Genomic DNA, 23,466 nt, shown 5'->3' with positions numbered 1-23,466 from the left:
CAGCTCCCACTGCACAGACTGCGTTCTGTTTGATTTAGCCAAGTTCCATCATATATCAACTGAGCAATACTAATTAAGTGCTGGCCTGTGAATCATAGAAAGAAAAGACACTGGGAAAAGATGGCTTATCTACTAAGCATGTAAACCCATCCCTGTCTCTCAGTTATTGGACTTAGGTGAAGGATGGACAGGAATCCTAGCAATCTCATGCAAGCAGAGATGCAGCTCACAAAGTATACAACCCAGCCATCTGAGGCAGTTCCAAACTAAGGGCTAAATGGGAAGCTAAGTAGAATACCTGAGTTGTGTTGATGAGCCCATTCCTCCCCTATATTGCTCTTGCTCAGAGTGTTTCTTCAGCAGTAGAAGGAGGCTAGAGCAGGCCCCAAAAGAATGTGAACCTTGCCTATAATCTGATGCTTGTCTTCAAGCTTAACTTGTGCTTCTTTGCAAAGTGATGATGCTGTCTTGAGCATTTCCCACTTGGGAATTACCTTCTTGGCTGCTTAAATTCTATTTTCCCCCTTGCCCTTCTTAGCTAACACTTCCTTATGATTTAATAGATTCCAACATGAGAAAGGTCCACTCGTTTAGCCAACTCTAACTTTTTCTAAACCAAGTCCCTGTTGCCTTTCTCCTCATCCTGGGTCCCGAGCACACATGGGGACTTCCCAGAAGACCTTGATAGGGCTCAGGTTAACAGCACAGAGCAAAACTAACTTGTCCTCACAAATAGGAACTACACTTAATTCCAACCAGGGAGCTGCTACAAGCTTACCAACGTCCAGAGGCTTCCTTGCCTGTGTTTAATTGGCATAAAACAGCAGGCAACCCCTTGCATCCTGCTGCCCTATGTTGATCTGGGAACTCCCCACAAAGAGCATGAGATTCCAATGGCATCCCTGAATGGCTTAACTATGGAGCGGTGGGGCAAAATGTCTCCTTACTCACGTGGTCAGCTGCACACTGCGTGTGTGCAGAGGGTCAAGGCAAGCTTTAAATTACAAAAAGAAAGGCTGGGGATCACAATATACCAATCTCTGGGAGTTTTGATGTAGTGAAAAATGGATTTAGGATAAACATGAGAGAATGCCACAGCCTGCCTGATAGGTTTATAAAATCCATGTTTTCCTGTAAGCAGAAGAGGCACAAATGTATATTTATAACCCTTGGGGATCTTTTTTTAACTGCCATAGAGACATTCCCAGGGACTATTTCAACATCTATCCTTGAAAAAGCTATCTCAAGCGGGAGGTGCCCAGGTAAACAGACAGAAGCAGTATAGAGCTCCAGAGAAATACATCTTCATTTGCTTCTAGAATGTTTTCCTTCAGCTAAAAATAATGGGATCTTTTATAATCTCATCATCAGGGAGAGGGTTCACCCTGCTCCTGGTGGGCTTCCTGACCGCTGTGTTGTCTCATTGCAGGATTTTCTGATGGAGACATTCATCATGTTTAAGAACCTCATCGGGAAGAATGTCTACCCCTTCGACTGGGTGATCATGAACACGATGCAGAACAAGTAAGTTCAGCCTGAATCCTGCATCTTGCCTCCATCGCATCTGGTGGCCGTGGTGCTGCGGCTGGGTTCTCAGGTGTCTGCTGAGGTACTCTATGCCTTCTGTGGTGCCCGTGGTTATATGGAACTGTGAACATGTAGATCCTGGGAGTGTCCTAATGCCAGCATGGGACTCTGCCGCTAGATCAGTATGTCCCTGCAGGGGGAGAACCAGGGCTGCCCTCAGATGCTGCTGATACAATCTGAGACAAGGATTCAATGGTGGCTGTGGATTAAGGTTGTTGGTTATCAGAAGTCAGTTTGGCTATAAATGGGAAGAAGGGGCCTGGGTGTCCTTTAGCCTTCCTAATAGGTCCATGTCTCTCCTTGCAGTGTTAGCTTATAGCTCCCTGTGGCTTTGACTTTTTCTTTTGTTTTGGTTTGTTTTCCTTAGAGCCCCATGTATTTTGAACTGCCCTCAAACTCACAATGTAGTTAAATCTAGCCTTGTACTCCCAGTTCTCCTGCCCCCAGCTTCCAGTCACTGGAAGAACAGGGTTAAGGGTACCACACCTGCCTGCCTGGCTTTGCCTTTCTGGCTATCTGTGGAGTAGAGCAATCTGTGGCAACAGAGACCTTTCCTGGCTTCTACTCCTCTTATAACAGTAGAGACGGTGTTGGGGCCTTGTGTTCCTCAGATGGCTTGGATTCCCAGCAGACCTCTGACAAGGATCTACTGAGGGAATGCTGTACCTCTGAAGTCACATGACACTGCCATCAGTCCTGGCCACCAGGCTGGGGTCTGCTCCAGTCACCCCTGACTGGTTGAAACAGGGGTCTTGACCTCTGCTTCCATCCTTCCACCTATCACATCATCTAGCCCTCTGCCTGTCTCTTGACATCCCTGTCCTACTGTGGAGGCTGAGATCCAACCCAACAGTGTACTATTCCTTTCTTGCCCTTAGGGTTTATTTTTGTGGCTGGAAATTCCACATCCTCCTGGAACTGTATATAGTGCTTTTAATGGGTTTATTTCTCATCCAAAACAACAAACAAATCAACATCAGAATCTGAAACAAATCCCCACTGTCTTAGAACCATGTACAAAATCCATTGTATAGACTTAGGGATAGCATGGCAACATTGCTTAGAATAGGCAACTGAACACTGGGGTGGAGTGGGGGTAGCAGGTGTGGATTGCTTGCCATGATCCCTAGGGTGGACTTGGCTTCTGCTCTCTCCCGAAGGGCAGCCACGTACTCGTCAGTGCCAAGGTTGTGAATTCCATACCCTGAGTGGTAACTCCTCTAATGAAGCTCAGATATGACCTTTTCCCTGTAGTTGAATCGCCCTTCCGTGGTCCACCAATGTGTTGGTGGGGGGGGGGGGGCATAAAATATACTCACACATTTATTTTTGTGATGCTTTTAAGATCAACAGGTTGTTTTTAGTTTTCAAAGCATCCTTGTATCACTTCTTCTTGCTACTCCATCAACTACACCCTCCCTCCAACCTTGCCTTAGAGGGAGCCTCAGCTGCCCCAGAACTAAATGAGTCACCATGGTCTGTGGCTCCATCCACACAGCACTGCAAATCTGGAGACACCAAGATTCTTTGGAGCCATTCTGCTTTTTGTGCAGCAAGAAAGTATCTTATGTTCTGTGGTCGCCAGAACTGTGGACTGATTAAGCAGTATCAACCGCCTCCTGCTCACTGGATGCTCCCTGCTGGTTTAGCCATGTGATGGGCTACAGTAGGTGGGCAGCATCGAGTGTTCACTGTATTGTCAGCTTCAGCAGAAAGACTTTTTCAGTTTTGAATTGGTGTGCCCAAGGCTTTTGCATTGAGGAAGATGACCTGAGAAGGAGAGGTCACTTCCTGCTCCTGTTGCTGAGCCATTGATACTTCTGGGGATAAGTGACACTAAGTGAAGCTTATGACATTGTCCTAGTCTCTGATACACTGTGCATAGAGGCTGCAGTCCTAAGGAAATCATGATAAAGGGTGTGTGTGTGTGTGTGTGTGTGTGTGTGTATCCCCGTCTGTCCAGTCTGCCCATTTTGTTATCTGTATTACACAGAGTACTGCACCAGAGTGTCTAGTAACAAAAACTCCTGAGTCACCAGGCCCACCTGTCCATCTTTCCTCCCTTGGTGCTTTCTATAGTCATGCAAGGGTGTGTGTGTTCTTACCAATGTGTGACTGAGTTGGGAGCTCATATAAAGGCTCTTCTATTTGAGGAGACCCTAACCCTTAAAAATCACAGCAAAGCCACAGTTAATATTTTTCAGAGGGACAAGTTTCAAGGCAAGGTAACCTGTGGAAGAGCCACCCTTTCTTGATGCCCATCGCATGTGGGCACAGAGAACTGGCAAAGTTGTTCCCATACCCCGTGGGATGCAGATACCAGAATGCACAGCATTGATGTGCAGAAGCTGAGTCAGTAATGTGTAAGGGAGCCTCGTCCCAGACTGGGGATGTAGCTCACCCATGTTTGCCCATTGTGCACTAAGTACTGGGCTTGATCCCCAGCCCCCTGCACCGCTGTGTGAACCCAGATGTGGAAGCCTGTAATCCCAGCACTTGGGAGGTGGAGGCGGACTGATCACAAGTTCAAAGAGAAGCTAAAACAGAAGCATCCTGACCCCTCACCTCCACCAGGCCAGAGGTGAGGTTCTTACAGCTCTTTGGAGACAGCAGGCTGGTTTATGGTCCATGCCTTCCCTTAAATGCCGGTATTAGAATCTCCTCCTTTGGAAATGCAACGTGGACTGTAAACGATAGCTTTCTAGGACCTCTTTGGGACTCTATCGCCAGGCTCGGACTTCTGAGATATTCAGTCTTATGAACTGAACAACTACCACTCACACACATTCATACATGCATACATACATACATACATACATACATACATTTTTTTTTCTTGTTGCTATGAGAAAATACCGGGCAAAAGCAACTTAAGGGAGGACATTTCTGTTCTAGCTCATGGTTCAAAGGTGCAGTCCATCCTGGCAGGGAAGGCATGGCAGCAGAAAACCATGTGTGTGAGGCAGCTGGTCACACTGTGCCCATAGCCAAGAATCTGCGCAGGTTCAGTGCTGCTCTGCAGCTCCTTTCTCCTTTCGCTTGAGTCTGGGACCCCAGCCCATTCCCTCACATCCACAGGCAGCCTTGCCACCTTCCGTCTCCCTGTCTAGAAAGTGTCTCAGAGATGTCCCCAGGGGTTTATCTCCATGGTGATTCTAAATCCCATCCAGGTGACAGTCCAGGTTAACCACCACGTATGTTTTCTACATGATTTCTGCCTGCCTTTGCTGTGTGTTTGTATGTATGTATGTATGTATGTATGTATGTGGGTGGGTAGGAGGGTGTCTGTCTATCTGTCTGTCATCTGTCTGTGGTGACTATGTCCCCCATTTCCAGCATTGCTCATGCCACTCTCCTTGTTGCTCACTCCAGCCTTCCTTCCCTCTGTACAGTACTAAACTGTGGTTCCCAGGAGCTTCCTGTGTCTGTATTTAAGTTTTAATGGCACAGCTGGACATGCAGTTTTACCACCCACGGCTTAGAAATCGACCCAATCAGCCTCTCTGGTCTCTTAAATATCCCTGTGCTCATTTGGCTTTGTCTGTGAACAAACTGCTCCTTGATGTTCAGGGCTCATAAACTAGAATTAAAGACAGCACCCATTTGATGTGGTGCAACAAGCTTGCAAACCAAGGATGTTAGGGCTGCACGAGGAGCCCAAGGACAGCCACGGCTTGGTTGCCAAGTTACGATAGTGACAGACTAGCAATGGCCTGACATTATGGCCCTGAGCTCCAGTATGATAGTGCCAGGTGGCAAGATGACATTTAAGATAAGCACAGCTCAGAAGCAGTCAGATGGTATCTTTGTGCTGGCTTCCAGAGTGCTTCATAGTCTACCCAGAATTCATGGGTGCTATTTTCTTGGAAGCCCCCAGGGTTCCTTCCATTCAGCAACTGAGCATTACAGCTGCCCTGGCTCTCACATGACTGTCTTTTCTTTATTGGTGCTTTGAGTGTATGTGGCACATCCCACAGCTGCACACTCATTCATGAAGTCATGACTGTGTTAGCTGCTACTGGAAATGTAACCAACTTGCTGTGTCTCCTCTGGCCCTGAGCTTGTGCTCACTCACCCCAGTGGCACTGGGTTTGTGTGCCCATTATGCACACTAGGATTTTGCCATGGCTGGGCCCTGGTAGGAGGTCTGTCTGGTGGACAGAATTCTTCTACACCTCAGGGAAACGTTATAGATTGCTTTCATTTGGCCTGTGAGACACATTTCTGCCTCACACATCGGGTGAGAGAAAGGACAGTGCTCTGGATGATTTTACAGCTTCATGGAATTCAGCTTCCTCTTCATACTGACTACAGAGAAGGTAGCAGAACTGTTTCTGCATTTGCCAGTGATGAGCACTTGGTGACAGAAGTTTTAAAACTTTAACCACTCCCACTGAAATTCCCCTGTGGGCCTTGCTAGGAGCAGGCCCTCCTCTCTCAGGTGGAAACTGAGCAAAATCAACACTATGTCCTTCTCAGAACCATCACTGTGGACAGCTGTGATTGTCAGTGGTTTCAAGTATCCCTCATGTCAGTGTGGATTTTGTATTTGAGGCTGGCTGGTCTCTTTTAGGTTGAGTTGGGGCCTAAAGGAGACTGATTATAGACCGTGGTGCACATCCTGCACACTTGCATAGAGGACTTTTGAAAATCCATGGATATAAAATTACTGAGTGGACTTGAAACTTCCTAGTACTCAGCAAGGGAAGTAAGGGTATGGAAGAAGGCACAGTGGTTGCCAAATTCTTGCCGGATGGTGGACAAGGAAACAGCCCTTGTTATTCTCCAGAGAACCCCAACTGTTCATCATGAGGGTCATTCCCTGAGAGATGTTGAGCAAGAAAGTGGCAGAGGGCAAACATCTGCTGAGAACTAATGATGCCTCTCAGAAACAAATAGACACTTCTTAGCAGTCAGTACAGGGCCCTAACAAGGCTTGGCTGTGATTCGAGTTGTTGAGAAACTAAGCTTAACAAATGGGAAACTTCTTTGGTTGTGTGTATGCTTGTCTATGTGTGTACAGATGCCTGTGGAGACCAAGGGACATCCTAGGTGTCCATTCTCATGTGCCATTCCCGGTGATCTTTGAGACAGGATCTCTTACTGGCCTGAAACTCGGCCCTTAGGTCAGCAAAATGCAGACATCTGCCTGTCCCTGTCTCCCCAGGGCGGGAATTACAATTATGTGCTAACACATCTATCTGCCTCTTCATTTTGGAGTTTGGAGGATCAGAACTCAGGACTTTAAGCTTGCAAGGTAAACCCTTTACTGTCCGACGATCTCCCCGGCCCCAGTGTGGAGTTGGCCCCAGTGTGGAGTTGGCCCCAGTGTGGAGTTGGCCCCAGACCTGCTTTATTCCTTTCTTTATTTCTTTATTCCTGTTTAGTGGTTGAGCATTTGAGCACCAAAATATATTATTAGGTCCCTTGTATTGGGAACTATGTAATCTTGCCATTTGTAATTTCATGCTCTAGAATTTCACCTCTGCTTACAGTTTGTAAGAATATATTGTTTATTTCATGTGTATGTGTCGGTCATGGATTTTGGTTAGTTGGTTGGTTGATTGATTTTCGTTTGTTTGGTTAGTTGGTTTTCAAGACAGGATTTCTCTGTGTATGTAGCTCTGGCTGTCCTGGAACTCACTCTGTAGACGTGACTGGCCTTGAGCCTGCCTCTGCTTCCCAAGTGCTAGGATTCAAGACATGTACAACCACCACCTGGCTTTATTTTATTATTATTTATTTTTATTTTTCATGCATTGGCATTTTGCCTGCATATATGTATGCATGAGGTTGTTGGATTTACAGAAAGTTGTGAGCTGCTCTTCTTGTTCCTCTTCCTCCTCTTCCTCCTTCTCTTCTCTCTCCCCCGCCCCTCCATCTTTCCCTACTGATTCAGACAGCATAGCACTTAGGCTTTTAGCAACTGAACATGCACGATACAAAACTCACATCTCATGAGTTAAGATGCTCATGGCTGCTTTTTCCATGTAGCAATTTCTCTTCTTTTAAATATCACATATTTTCCCACACCTGGGTAGAATCCATCAGCTTTGTTGGCATCCAGATAACATGCTTGCTGATCTTTCTGCCAGTGTTAATCAGGCATGTGCCCTAAGCCTTAGGAAGGGGTTCCACTTTAGCCGTGCTGGATTTCTTAGGATCTATCATGCCAGTGCTCAGAAAGGAATGATTTGTAGCACCGACTGTGAGGTAGCTCCCCACTGGTTTCCTTGCTGTAGAGGAACTGGTAGTTTTTAGTCTTACTGTGCTGAGGGCTTAAAGGTGGGGGTGGGGATGGAGGAACCTGCACAATGGAACCCAACTTTATGGAGATAGGGGAGTGTGGAGGATCCAGATGGCAGATGTTGTACATCTTGAGAGCCTGACTCTTTCTTTGAAGCCCATGGTTCCAGGTACCTTGTTACTTTGTGTTTCTTTTTCTATTGCCTAGCTTTCCTGGTAGCTTAATAGGAGTTTTAGGCTCACCTATGAATTACCTTTCCCTTTTGTGGTTGGTGTCTGCACCTTGGAAGCATAACTATCAGAGGACCAACATTTAATGAAGGAAGATACAGTGAAACTCAGTCACAAACATTCTGGAAGGAAGGTTCCCTGAGGTCCTGTAACCTTGGCTCACACTCTGGGTCTGAACCTATGGTCTTTCCTTTTCTTTTTTTTTTTTTTTTTTTTTTTTAGTTTTTTTATTAGATATTTTCTTTATATACATTTCAAATTTCAAATGCTATCCCAAAAGTTCCCTATACCCTCCCCCCCCCCCCGCCATGCTCCCCTACCCACCTACTCCCGCGTCTTGGCCCTGGCATTCCCCTGTACTGGGGCATATGAAGTTTGCAATACCAAGGGGCCTCTCTTCCCTGTGATGGCCGACTAGGCCATCTTCTGCTACATATGCAGCTAGAGACACGAGCTCAGGGGTACTGGTTAGTTCATATTATTGTTCCACCTATAGGGTTGCAGACCCCTTCAGCTCCTTGGGTGCTTTCTCTAGCTTCTCCATTAGGGGCCCTGTGTTCCATCTTATAGATGACTGTGAGCATTCACTTCTGTATTTGCCAGGTACAGGCATAGCCTCATATGAGACAGCTATACCAGGGTCCCTTCAGCAAAATCTTGCTGGCATATGCAATAATGTCTGGGTTTGGTGGCTGATTATGGGATGGATCCCCGGGTGGGGTAGTCTCTGGGTAGTCCATCCTTTCGTCTTAGCTCCAAACTTTGTCTCTGTAACTCCTTTCATGGTTATTTTGTTCCCTATTCTAAGGAGGAATGACGTATCCACCCATTGGTCTTCCTTCTCGATTTTCTTGTGTTTTGCAAATTGTATCTTGGGTGTTCTATGTTTCTGGGCTAATATCCACTTATCTGTAAGTGCATATCTAATGACTTCTTTTGTGATTGGGTTACCTCACTAAGGATGATATCCTTCAGATACATCCATTTGTCCAAGAATTTCATAAATTCATTGTTTTTAATATATGAGTAGTACTCCATTGTGTAAATATGAGTAGTACTCCATTCCTCTGCTGAGGGACATCTGTCTTCTTTCCAGCTTCTGGCTATTATAAATAAGGCTGCTATGAACATAGTGGAGCATGTGTTCTTATTACCAGTTAGAACTTCTTCTTGGTATATGCCCAAGAGAGATATTGCTGGATCTTCAGGTAATTCTCAACTGAGGGATACCGAATCACTGAGAAGCACCTGAAAAAATGTTCAACATCCTTAATCATCAGGGAAATGCAAGTCAAAACAACCTTGAGATTCTACCTCACACCAGTCAGAATGGCTAAGATCAAAAATTCATGTGACAGCAGATGCTGGCGAGGATGTGGAGAAAGAGGAACACTCGTCCATTGCTGGTGGGATTGCAAGCTTGTACAACCACTCTGGAAGTCAGTCTGGAGCTTCCTCAGAAAACTGAACCTATGGTCTTTCTAATGAACTGGGCTCTGTCTGACATGTGCTCCAGCTGAGACCATAACCTGTCCTCTAGGGGTCCCTAGTCTTCTAGCTCATTTGCCTACTAAAGTCACAGGGTTTTTATTCCTTTGAGACTGGCCATCTTGGTGTGCTGAGATTTTCAGATAGGTAGCTTTGGGACCAGGAATGAGGCTCAGACTGCTATGTCCAGAAAGCGCCAGCAATCCTGCAGACTTCACATTCCTTTTCTGTTATTCTTAGAAGCTGGTGGGAGTAGAGGGCAAGGGCACGAGCTCTTCCCCCTAGGCAGCTTTTGGACCCCTGTGTGGTGTGGACAGCATAGCAAAGCCAGCTTCCCCAGGTTGTGGGAACCTCCAAGCCACACCCTTCTACCTCTCAAAATTCCCTTCCTCTTTATTATGTTCTTTTGACTATTTTTAATTATTTTGCTCTTTGCATGATTGAAACAAACCATTTTCTGATTTTTTTTTTAAACCTGGTTGTTTATAACTAATTTATTGCACGTAGCATAGATATTTTCTACCGGTGAGGTTGATTCGAATTGCCTCTTTATTTAATTCCAAGATGAGGAATCAAACCGCTCTTCAAGAGCTGCTAGTGATGAAGGGCTCTCAGGTCTCTTACTTAGGGACACTCACTTCAGAGGGAGTTTGAAAAGGCAGCATCTGCCGGGGAATAGTGAGCATACTGTGCATACCTCTGCGCCATGTGAGCTTTCAGCCACCTCTGCACAGTGGGAGCTCTCAGCCACCGTCTCTCTCTGTCCCATTGGCCCTTGGCAGTGAAGGATGCCCTGCACTTCATGAGAGCAGAAGCCAAGTGTCCTCTCTGTCCAGTGCATGAGGCATCTCTAGGAGGCAAACAAACTGAAGGGAAACCATTTCTTCATAGCCATCTGTTGCCCCCCAACACACACATCCCAGGTTAGACCTGTCCTAAATTCTCATTCATTACAGTCTTGGGACCTAGAAAAATCTATACCGTTTAAGGGCCTGCACTGGCTGAGGACTAAGAAAGACCAGGTGAGGGAACATTGATTGTGGCAGAGGCAGGAAGAACAAAGTTTCAGGTCAGTTCAGTCTGGATTATGGAGTAGATGAGAGAAAGTGTGGATTGTGTAGTAGGACTTCCTCCAAAGCAGATGAACAAATAAACCAACAAAAAGCTTGAAGGGAATCAAAGCAACGAACTTGCTGAGTTGCCTGGCAGTGCCTTAGGTATCCTTTTGGTGGCTAAATGAATTGAGATTCCCCACCCCAACCCACCCCACCCCCATCCCCTAGAGGCCAAAGGGGCTGTGTCCATATAGACTTTGGCTGCTGTATTTTGGGATAGAGGGTTTCTGGCATCTACTGAGCGGAGCTCAGGGATGTTCCTGACCCACCTGGTAGAATAAATAATGGCTTTAAAGTGGTCTTGTTCATGGTTCTGTTACAGCAATAGAAACATAACTTAGATGAGGAGGATCTAGGAGAAATTGGGGGAAGGGAAAACATGACCAAAAAGAACTTGCCTGAGGTTTAATGTAGGAGACAGCCACTCTGGGTGGAAACCATCTCTATGCAAGTGGGGCTGGACTGCTGCGTAAGAAAGATGGCTCAGTGTGAACCAGAGCAGGTTCTGGCAAGCAGTGTTCTTTCTCGGTTTCTGCTTCAGATCCTGCCTCTGGTCCCTGCCTTGACTGCCCTCCAAGACGGAGTGCTATTCAGCAGTGTAAGTTGAAATAAATCCTTTCCTCCCCTCCCTAAGCTGTTTTTGACCCTGTGCTCTATCCCAGCAACAAAGAGGGAACTCCAGCACCATGTCCACCCAGACTCCTCCACTGGCCAGCTTCAAGGAGGCTGGTAAATTTACCCTAGGCTGAAACTTTAATTAAGAGTTGAACCAAAAATGGAAGGAGTGTTATGAACATGAATGAGCTAATAGGAACGGAGTGTGTCACTGAAGCCTAATCTGCTGTGACTGCCTGGGTCCTGCCCCAGCAGTCAGGTAGTGAGGTGGAACCCAGATAGGCAGAACAGGAGCTGATGACCTCTGATGTTTAACTCTCTGTTACTGTTCAGGGGCCGACAGCTGATTGCTGCTGGCAATGAACTCCTGCTGGTAGTTCAGGGAAATTAGAAAAGAAACTTACTTACTTGGGATCTTTACACATTGACTTACGCTTCTCCCTGTCTGTATGAGAAGTCAAGTTCCTTAAATCTTTGTAAGCCAAAGAGAAAAGAAAAGGAAGAAAGTCAGGTCCACTCAGAGACACACACATAACTGGATGGAGCAAAAAAGGGCCACAGCGCCTCTTTATTGTTGTTCTTCATTTTCATACTTTCCTAGGAGAATTGATCAGATGGTTTTTAAAGCATTTTTTCATTCCATAAGTTCATAGTAAGCTGAAGGCAATAATAGTTCATGTCACAGTTCGATGAAACGTAAGGAGTTAGCGAAGAATTGTTTACATGTCTTTCCATTGAGACCAGGACCTGACTAAGCAGGCATTATCTGCTTTTTAGACCTATAATTTCATTTTAAGTTTGAAGCAATAATCTTTATGTCATAAGTTAACATGGTTTTGTCAAGACACAAATCAACTGCTTTGTGTCTTACTTTTTCAGTCTTATATAGACAAACTAGTTCATCATTTATTTTCCTGTCCTTGCACCTATAATAAATTGCCCATTTCCACTTTTTGATCTTTAGTTACCAGATAGTGGCCTCATTCTTAACCTAGAAGGAATGTTTTCATCTATGGTAAATTTGCTCAAAGCCTGTTTTCTTTTCCTAGAGCAATTAATCCCATGGCACACAAAGGTTTACAGAGCTCTATTTGCAGTTTTTATTCTATAGGGGGTTTGAGAGTACTTATTTCAGTTTAAGAATTCTATAAGATCATTATCAGGAATTATGAAACCATCAATTCACCGAAACAGCATTATTCCTTGAAAGTACATCTTCATATTGATTCTGCAAGAAATCTGACCAATATGGTGGTCTGATGCCCATGAGGCTATGTAATAGTGGCAGGAAAGGCATCTAGGCAGCTAGAAGGAATCCTGGGATGAAGTCTCTGAGGACGCTGCATCTCAGAGCGTACCTATCACAGCCATGCAAAACAGTGGACCATGTCTAGAAAACTCACTTGCTAGCCATAGCTTTTCCTAGGTGGCTTCTAACAAGTGACCATAGGCGCTATTATTACCTTGGCCATCTCTATGGATGTAAAAAAAAATATGTCTTTGTTCCTCCATATCCAAGAAATCGGTCATAGGTATTGATCATTAGAAATATGGATGTTTTCTTGGAGATGTGCATGATGAAGAATGAAACTCTTTTTTCCCATAAGCATACTTTTTAAAAAAAATTTTATTTTTTATTTTTTTGGTTTTTCGACACAGGGTTAGGATTTCTCTGTGTAGCCCTGGCTGCCCTGGAACTCACTCTGTAGACCAGGCTGGCCTTGAACTCAAAAATCCACCTGCCTCTGTTTCCCAAGTGCTGGGATTAAAGGCGTGCGCCACCACGCCCTGCTACATACTTATTTCTATGACGTTTGAATATATTAAATTTACAGACTTAACTTGATTTATAATTAAGTCAGCCAGCATTGTTGTCTGTCTTCATTCAAGTAGTTATATGTGATTGGCTGCGACTTGGGAAGCTCAGTGGCTTATGCAGTTGCCCTTTGTTCCCAAACATGGTCTATGGAACTGTGGAACTGCCTCAACACGATAGCATGTCAGAGCTACAGGCTGTAAGGATGGCCCCACGCTGGCTTCAGATGAGGCTCGGAGATGTGGCAGGTTACACTGGTTACCAGAATTGTATGCACTGGAGCAGACTGGAACCCGTCTTGCTCCTAGGTTGAGAGCAGTGAGCTATGACTCCTTCTGCCCTCAAAGCTCCTTGGGAAGATCACTGAAATAGTGAAAGACAAAGGCTTGGTCATAGATGGGTCCTTACTGAGGACTGGAAACAGGAGTCACTGTTGTGCTACTGAGGTAGTAGTATAGACGATGCTTAGATTTGGTGATAGTATTATCACTATGTAGAATCTTTATTCCTGTCCTCCCTCCCTTGTCCTCTTCCTTCCTTCCTCCCTCCCACCCTTCCTTCCTTCTGTGCTAACAGTTCTTTATACACACACTCACACAACCACATACACAAAGAGCCTTGTGGAAGTGTGTGTGTGTGAGTGTGTGTGTGTGTGAGAGAGAGTGTGTGTGTGAGTGTATGTGTGGGTGTGTGTGTGTATGAGAGAGAGTGTGTGTGTGAGTGTGTGTGAGAGAGAGAGTGTGTGTGTGTGAGAGAGAGAGAGAGAGTGTGTGTGTGTGTGTGTATGTGTGTGTGAGAGTGTGTGTGTGTATGAGAGAGTGTGTGTGAGTGTGTGTGTGTATGTGTGTGTGAGAGAGAGTGTGTGTGTGAGAGAGTGTATGTGTGTGAGAGAGAGCGTGTGAGTGTGTGTGTGTATGTGTGTGTTCGTTTGAGTGTGTGTGTGAGAGAGTGTGAGTGTGTGTGTGTATGTGAGAGAGAGTGTGTGTGTGTGTGTGTGTGTGTGTGTGTGAGTGTGTGTGTGTGCGTGCACGCGCGCTGCAGATACTGTTCTCAGCTCAGTAACTGCAGCGCTTCCTCTCATCATAATGTTTCTGTTGGTTGACATTTAAATTTTGTCCTGCAGACTTGCAGATAGACACTGACTAGAGTCACCTCTGGGAACTGTGCAGGTAGCGAGGCTTCACATTTCTCCAATGCAGTGTCACCAGAACACACTGTTCTTACAGTGAGCTTGGCCTCAGTACCAAGTGTGAAAGTCCATCGTTAGCTGCCTGCCGGTCACAAGGTTAAAAATAAGGTTGAATAAGATGTCGTCTCCATCTTCAATCCAACCCGACCCTTGTTCTCAGATTCTAAAAATTTAAATGTGGGATGCATGCCCAAATCTATGAAGGAATTGTAACCATGCCCACTACAATTCCTTCAGCGAATCAAAGTGTGAACAAGGAAGGCAACGTCCTCCATCCTTGCTCCACATAGGAGCCCCTTTCACAAGGTAGTCACTGTGCTTTATCTGAAACTCTCAGCACAGCTCTGGGAATCTCCCCAACAGCCTCAGAGGCTTGCAGGGTACCTTGTCCGCCACACAGTAGGTATTTAACAGTGCTCATCTAACCGCCAATCTAAAATCATGAGTGTCAGTAGAAATCGTGCTAATGTGGCTCTGGATGACCTTGACCTTCTGAGCCTCCCGCCTCTGCCTTCCAAGGTTGGGTTGATTGGCATGCAGCAGCATACCTGCTTCATGCTGTGCCGAGACTTGAACTCAGGGCTTTGTGCAAGCAAAGCAAGCATTCTGCCAGCTCAATTACATCCCCCAACCCCTGGGGGAGATCTAGAAGTCAACTGGTAAGGACATGAAACTCTCTGTGGCAGATGCTCTACTGGAATGCAGTGCGCATGCTCTCTTATGTTTGGGTCCACAAAGAAATTATTGTAGATGCCAATATGCAATGAGCAAAGACTCCTCCTTATACGCCTGACAATCTGGTAATGAATGAATTTCCTTAGCTGAACGTTGTCCCAAGTTTACCTGCGGCAGGCACCTTCTTGCAGATCGCAGTCTGTAAACCTGGCTCAGATCAGCATTTCTGCTGCAGGCCTGGGAGCTGCAGGGAGCTGCTGGCTGCCGGAGCTGGCTGCTTCATGGTTAACCTTTCCAATAAGGCATCAAAGAAGGGGTTTTACTTAATATTGTACCTGTCAAATTCCCAGAGCTGTGAGTAAATTGAAGATACAAATTATGTTGTAAAGTGAAATATTTTGTGTTATTCTACAGTTTGGTTGATTTAGGAAGAAAATGAACTCTGACAGCTTGATCTTTTCAGTTCAGTGGATTCTAATGGTCCAAAACAAAAGCCCACACTACAGGCTCTTCCTCCCTTCCTGTTTATGAGCAGTGTGGCTGCAAGCTCTACCCATACTGTACCTCCAGGACAACCGGCTCCATGCTGGGGATGCACAGGCCCTTGGGAACAGCAGGATAGTGCAGGTTGCATAATATGTATATATATATATATGTATGTATGTATGTATACAAATATTCAGCATCCCCTTGAGTGGAAGGAGGCCTCTCTGTGTCTGGCCCACTTGCCTCAGTGTTTTTTTTTTTTTTTACAGGAAAGGGACCTGTGCTCCTAGTTTGTCTAACTCGTGGCTGCTGTTGCCATGACTTCTATGCCTACATAGAAGTGATTGCCTTGATGGCTACGGGAGCTGCTCACTGGAGTGTACAGGGAAAGGTCGGTCAGACAGCCCTTCACTTTTCCATCATGAAGCTCATAGCTTCCCTGGACCAACAATTCTCTGTATTCACAAAAAGCATTTTGTAACATTACCACCTTGCACTCCACACTTCTGATGCGTTGGGGAGGGTCGTGGGGTTTAGAAAGATGATAGACAGAGTGTTTTGTAGGCCTAGGTTCCTCCGGTGGGGGCTGAACTGCTAGTGCTGTCCACTTTTGTTTTGCCTTGCCTAAGGTCCTTTGGCCTTCATACATTTGATAGGAATCCACTTTGCCCTAAAGAAAAGGACCAGGCTGTCAGCGGCAGTGGGTAGCAGTTTAGACTCTTCCTCCAAAAGTCCCCAAGCACAGCCCTTGCCACCTACAGCTGGTTCCCTGCCACTCTCCCTAGGGTTCATGGGACTAAGGGATCGGGAATCTGCTTTATTTCTTCAGACTGATTTTGCTGAATCACCAATATTAGTAATCACTGGGAGGAAGGGGTACCAATCAGCTACCAGCCTGCAGGGGATATGGAGGTGGAGGATTCCGAGCAAATGGATAAGTGGGTAGGTATCTTTACCTTTGGTATTAAACCTATGACATTAGGTAGGTGCAGAGAATATAGTGTTGATCTTTTAGGAGCTGCTCTTATGTAGTTTGCTCAGATGTTACAGTCTACCATGGCTTCCTGGTACTGTGAAGTGGATTGAAACCTGCCAGATGGTTTCTATTTCTCACTGATGTTCTGCCTACAGGATGAATCCTGGGGCAGAGAACTGTCCTCTAAGTATAGGTAGTTCCTGGATTTGTTTTGAAATCCAGGTTTTAGAACACCAAAGTGACATCAACATTAGGCTCCCTAGGGCCAGGGCATCAGAGCAAGGAGCATGGACAAGGGTTTGTCTGGAGAGCTGACCGGGAGCCTCTAGATTAATCCAGACCATAGATGGTTTTGTCCCAGAATGAAGTGGTCATGGAGAGGAAAAAATGGGGCGTTTGAAGTATTTTCCAGGTAGGACCAAATGGAGCTACGACTTGGCTACAAGGAGTATAAATGGTACAGATAAAAAGGCAGCCTATTGTCAAGGTTAGCCAAGGGTGATTGGCAGCTCACCCTTGATGTGGGGAAGCAGCTTAACAGAGTAAGAATATTCATAAGCACTCTTTCCCACCATGCTCAGTTACCCCCCCCCCCCCGACTGTCTCCCTCCTACAGAGAGGAATTACACTGTGTTTACCCTTAAGTATGAAGAGAATTAAGAACTGAGAAATGAGACAATGTGCAGAGTGTCCTGTGGAGGGCCACATGCAGGATTGTGTCTGAAACCTCTTAGCTTCTCCACCAAGAACTGGGGTTCATCCTTTGCTTGTCGATCAGGAATGCATGGTCTGCTGCTGCAGACTGTCGGGAGATAACCAGCAGAAGGGCTCAGAGAGCAAGTAGGCCCTAACACTCAAGTTAGATGTTACTATTTAGGGTGCCATTAATAATGGCACGATGCCACCGAGATGCCCGGGAGGAAAAAAAACAATGTTGCTAGAGACAGGGAGTAGAGGTAGACAGAAGTCCCTGTGGCTGAACAGATGAAAAGGTCCACACAGCACAGGGAACTGGGAGGGGGAGCCAAAGTAGGAGGAAAACCAGCAGAGAAAAGACAATGTTAAGCTCCTCAGAGAAGGTGTGCCAATTAACAGAGAAGTGACCTAAGGAAGAGTCCACTGTCGAGGTCACCGCTGATGTCAACTGTGTCTATCCCCATGCAGTTAGCATGTGTGTGCATTGACCTTGGGCGGCCCTCTCTGAGCTTCATGGTGCTTACATTCATAGAAAGGGTATGCTTAGGGACCTGGGATGCCATGGTGGTTTTCCTGTATTTCTTGTTTCTTTGATGGTGGGGCAGTTGGCAGTAATTGAGAATACTCTGGTGGGGGAAGGAAGAGGTGATATGGAGGTGCATTTGATGGAAGTTGGGATGACTGCAGCATCAGGGGCGTGGCCTTGATGGGAAGAGAGTTGACTTACTGAGACAGTTGGGAAAACAGAGTCAACATGTGCATGGATGTAGGAAATCCTTATATGGCTTCTATTTCCCAAGACTAAAGTTTGGTCAATAGCAATAAGGAGTCAGAAGTGGGCGGGGGAGGGGGGATATTGGGTCTATCTGCATGTGTGTAGTACCCATATCAGCTCTACCTAGAGCATTTACCATGTGTCCCTCACTGTGAATGTCTCCATATGTGTGGCCCTGAGACACATGTTGTGTTACATAAAGTCTGGGAGAGACTCATGAGTACAGGAGTCTAAAAAGATATATCACTTTAAATAACTGCTACTAAGTCACCCTCCCGTGAACATTTCTAGATGGATTTTTGTCTTTTAAGCTTCAACAAACCCTATTAGCCATCAAAACCCACTGGTCTCTCAAAATAGCCCTCTCAGGCTCCTCCTCTGCAGGTGTATATGGCAGCCTGGCCCTGGGACTGGGAGAAAATGCAGGAACCAGATGTCCCTGAAGAAGTGACTTGTGTCTGAAGCCCCTCTGGCTTCTCTTAATTGTCTCTTTTGGAGAGTAGGGCTGCTTTAAACATCCTGTTGCTGGTTTTTCTACACTAAAAGCCAGTTCCATAATGTTCAGGTGTCTTTCCAAACCATCTACCCTGCTGGCCCTCCACTGCCCCTGCCTCCTGTTTCTTTTCTTGACTTCAATTCGTCTTGTCTTCTCAAGTGACTAAGAAATGACTCTGAATGCCTGGTGGCTCATGGACAATCCCAGGACCCAGCTATGGTGTCCTTGAAGCAGGTGACTTGCAACTCTCAGTCCCCTTTCTGTTTTCATTCGAGGTAGACATGTCTTCTCAGACCTTCTTTATCTGGTCTGAGAAGTCTTGGAGGCAGCAAAGTGAAACTTGGTTCATCCAATCACTCCTTAGAGAGGCCATTGCATTTCCACTTTCTTACTGCAGAGTGAGGGAAGAGAATGCAGAACTCACATAATGGCGAATCTGACAGACCACTCCCTGTGGCTGACTTCACCTTGCTAGTTCCTCAGAGACATAAGATGTACATCCCTAGAGATATCGAGCAGCCGGCTAGTGCACACAGTGCTAGGGAATCCAGTGGAGTTGATGCATTGTCCTGATCTTGTTCATACAGTATTAGTGTCAGCTCTAGCAGCCATGATTGAGAAACTCTGGTCTCGGCTGCCTATGGGTGGGGGGCCTAACTCACAAGGCACACATTTAATTTCCCTCTCTGAAAAGGATCACAGTCCTGGATAACTTTGGAGCATCGGCCTTTGATGCTGTTTCTGCAATTACAATATTGTAAAATCATGCCATCCAATGCAATCGTATTCCGTCCCAGTTGTTAAGCAGAAAGTTGCTAAGACGGTTGAGCTTTGAAAACTATAATGCATACAGAGCTGGGACATAGCTGAGTGGTAGAGTCTTCCCTTGAATGTAGGAGACTCTATGTTCAATCCCCAGGATTGCAAACAATAAATACTTACACATCAGACAGGCTTTATTCTGATTCTCACTCTATATAAACATGCACCCATTTCCTGAAGGTATGGGTTTGCCTTGCCCACGTAAACCATCGAATGTTTAAATGAGGAAACCTCTGTAGTTCTGCAGCTGCTGGGTCTGCAGTTATTCATGAACCCTTGAAAAGTGATAACCACGCTTCTAGGTTCTCAGGAAAATAAGAGTAAAGTATTTATTTTTTTCCTCTCAGATCCAAGCAAATGGAGTTAGAGAAATGGGTCAGCAGTTAAGAGCTGCTGTTGCAAAAGACCTGTGTTCCATTCACTTTGGGTGGCTCGCAGCCATCTGTAATTCAGCACCAGGCAGTGGATCTGATGCCTCTGAGAGCATCTTTGTTCATCTTGATGCATCCCCAGACAGACTCATATGTATACACATAACAACAGGAAGAAATCTTGAGATATTTTTAAGTTTTAGGAAAATACTGTCCAGGAAGCAAGCAAGGGTTGAGTTCAGTGGACCAGAAGTTCAGCTGTCTGTCTCCACCTCGCATCTCCTGCCCAGTCTGAGGGAATTAAGCAAGGGTGAAGGAGCACTGGGTAACTAAATTCAGAAACTCAAGGAGGACACCAACATAACTATACAGGCTTCTAGTCATCTCTAATCCCAGGGCAGTGCTCCTGAGTGCGCCCTGACAAGGTAAAGTACTTTCCTGCTTGACAGGAGAGGGGACTGGGTAGAGGGGTCAAAATATTTTGTTCTTCTCCATAGGATGGGCTCCTTTTGGTCCAATTGTAAACACTGATTAAAGTCCAGGATACTCTGAGCATTCTTTACCATGTAGTGTATTTCCTAAATGGTAACAAGGATCAATGACAGGGATCAGGCATTGAGCATCCTGAAGGGCCCCACTGTAGCTGATAGGTGCCCTGAAGATGCCAGGTTCCCAGGAAATGCATGGTGAATTGACAGCTGCTTTCCTTCCCGCTTTGCAGTTGGTAATTTTCCAGTGCCTCATTTTCCATGTATAGGTGTGAATCTAAATGCAAGTGTTTTTTTTTTATAATAAGTCACATTTGTGGGATTGCGGACATGGTTAGATGTCTGTGTAACTTTTACATAGACTGTCATCAAAGATCATGAAATTCATAGCAAAGCATTTAGCGTTTATTGAGCTTTTAGTCTGGACCTCACACTTTGCACTATTTACTTAAAATCCTCCCAGTAGCCACAGAGGTCAGTTTGTGTGGTCCTTATTTCAGAGGCGATGGCGCTGACCTTGATAATCTCTTCTGAGCACAGCAAGATCCCCACCTAATCAGTAAGACTGGAACTGTGTTTGCCTGGCTCCAGAGCACATGCCCTCTTTCTAAAAACCCCACTCAATTTTCACACCCCCACCACTTCCCCTTTATAATTCCTTTGGCACAGTTTTGTGCCATGTGGAGGAAAGATCAAGACCTCAGGTCATCAGGCCATGTCATCATATAGGCAAGCATTGTATACACCCTGTTCTGTACCGCCACAACCTCCCCCCTGCCTGCCGAGCAAATGTCTGGGCATGCATACATAGCTGAGATGCAGAGAAATCTGTTCCTGCTCACCGCTACCCGTTCCTGGGTGTTCACCTTGCTCAATGCGCTTTGGATAGGGCATGGAAGGCAGGCTCCCAGCCCGGACTTCCAGACCATCCCCTGCCAGACTGCAGTGGTGAGAGGATGCTGCAGCCCTCCTCCTGCTCATGGCTCAGGAAGAATGGACGTGCCCAGCAATTTATAAAGGATTATCGCACGCAAAGGCAATATTTGCTTCTCTCCCTCATTTCTCATTCGCCCACAGCAGTGGCTTTCCCCCAATATCTCCTTATAGCAGAGTTGTAAGAAAGTGACCTTAACATTGAATCAAATACCACACACTTTTTTTTTCCCCGAGAAAATTTCTGTGGTTTTGGAAATTTGTTTCATATACTTTTTTAAAAGAGAGGAACCTTTGTTCTTTTGTTCTTTGAGTAAAATATGCTGGTAGTGAATATCTTTTATTTTCCTGTAAGGATTTTCTTTTCAAGTCAGACAAAACCACTCCATGTTTCATGCATCCAGCTCCTCTGTCCTCATCACCTTCCATTGAGACAACTCTGGACTCTTGGGAAACAGAACAGGGAATTATGGGTATTCACCCATCCCTGAGCTGCTAGGGAAGAAGCAGCAGATCAGCTAGTGGCTCTTGCAGGCACTCAGCTTCCTGTAGACAAGTTTGGCAGCAGAGAATTCAGGTAGATCTTCTGTCCGTGGCGACTGCTAGAGAATTTTGTGTCCATAGGAGGGTGTGCAGTGCGGATGTACAGCTTTATCCTTCCAATATATCTTCCATCTGCCTGGTGCTGCTCCAGAACTGGAGAGAGGGCTCTTCCTCTCCTATCTCCCTTCCATTATATTACTCCAAAGTGTGTGTGTGTGTGTGTGTGTGTGTGTGTGTGTGTGTGTGTGTGTTGGGGGGGGTGGTAATCAAGTGTATTTCACAGGCTGGAGAGACAGCTCAGTTGACAAAGTGGGTTCTGTCTCCAGAACCCATGTTAAAATGCTCAATTTAGTTGAGCAAGCTCGCAATCACAGGGCTGGATTGTGCTGAATTCAGGTAGAACCTTGGAGCTTGCAGCCAGCCAGTTAAGCCTATTTACAGGGCAGGCTAGTGACAACCCCTCACCTGCAGAAGATAGAATGTGTTTTGGAGGATAACGACTCAAGTTGTCCTCTGGCCTCCACATAGAGGTGTGTACACACACACACACACACACACACACACACACACACATTAAAACAGAACATTTTCAACTCTTCCATTTCTAAAAAGTGCAATGTCTCAGCCTGGGTCCATGTTTCTTTCTGGAGTTAGCCAATACTGTTTAGTTTAGCCAGCTCTTCCTTTGAAATTTACAGTAAGGCCACATTTAATATATTTCCATTTAGCAAGTATTTGTTCTCAATAACTGCCTTGGCTCTTTATTTGATTTGGGGAAAGGGGGCCTGGTCCTCTATATTTTCAGTGTGGCTAGAAGTAAAGACTCCAGGGCTTTGCCCCTGATGTAATTTTATTTTTAAATTGAAAAGTGGATTTATTTAATGTCCTCCAAGAAGCAAATTCACAAAGCTTGGCCGCCCTAAAACGCACTGCCAAAGTTGTAATTGGTAAGAAGTTAGCAAGAAAGAGGGATTAGCTTGTTGAGCCATGGCGTAGCAAATTGTCATGGTCTTGAATAGTTTTGTGGCTTGTTAAGAAAATGATCCTGAGTTTAGTATGCATCCCCATGCAGTAACATTAGAAAGCCCCGACATGAAGAGACTCTTTGCAGAAAGAATTTGTAAATGGATATTTTTTAACTTTCCTAGAGGAGCATATGAGGACTTATTCCAGATTGTCTAGGAAGAAAGTCTCCCTGTTGGCCAGGAAGCTGTGCTTCCTGAGAGGCCACAGGCCCAGGCTGGCTTAGCTTACTCCTTGGTGAGATGAAGGCCTTCCAGTGAGCCTGAGACAGGGCAGGATTCCTCAAGGTTCTGGCTCCAGGTACTGAGCAGGTATGGGATATCCTGGCAGAACTTTCCCATTCATCATTTTCTGGGATCCTTTCCATCCTGTGACACACTCCTGCACAGGCAGCAATGAAGAAGGGACCCTGAAAGCCTGTGGTTGTTATAGGTCAGCATAAAACATCAGAGCTCTCCTATGTGTCATGAGCTGGGCTGCACACTTGACAGGGCACCCCAAGAGCACATTGGAACAGCAAAGATGTTTGTTCAGAAAAAGCTGTGCTGATGCAGCCTAATGAGACCCCTGGAGCTGCCCCAGTTGCAGGTCATAGACTCACTATGACTTTCATGGTGGTTGGCTGTTCCTTGTGTGAGCCACCCATGCCCACCTCCAACCCCACCCTTCTTATCACTTCCCCCATATCGCTTTCTCCTTTGCTTCTACCTTGCTGGAAGAAGTTCTGTTTCAGGAAAGCTATGTAAGTACCCAAGCCTGATACATTGTGCCAGGAAGGGATGCCTGGCAACTGGAGGCTTCCCAAGCAGGGATTCAGAAAGGGTGTAGAAGTTGCTCTAGGATCTGGGCTTCAAAAGAAGTGTGTGTGTGTGTGTGTGTGTGTGTGTGTGTGTGT

General features: G+C 45.7%; 1 protein-coding gene across 2 annotated transcripts in view; it reads left to right on the top strand.

Annotated features, from left to right (window-relative positions):
- The window catches only part of Dock1 (dedicator of cytokinesis 1), a 502,179-nt gene that overhangs the window by 325,196 nt on the left and 153,517 nt on the right, over window positions 1-23,466 (top strand). For both annotated transcript variants that reach the window (XM_021168435.3, XM_085841214.1), the window contains exon 29: window positions 1,430-1,524. In XM_021168435.3, the coding sequence (XP_021024094.1) occupies window positions 1,430-1,524 (95 nt within the window). The remainder of the gene's footprint in view (window positions 1-1,429; window positions 1,525-23,466) is intronic.

Source organism: Mus caroli, unplaced genomic scaffold (assembly GCF_978045245.1).
Source record: "Mus caroli unplaced genomic scaffold, Mus_caroli_1 scaffold_8, whole genome shotgun sequence".
Lineage (NCBI taxonomy): Eukaryota > Metazoa > Chordata > Mammalia > Rodentia > Muridae > Mus > Mus caroli.
The sequence above is the reverse complement of the archived record's forward strand: the minus strand, read 5'-3'. Positions and strand labels throughout refer to the sequence as shown.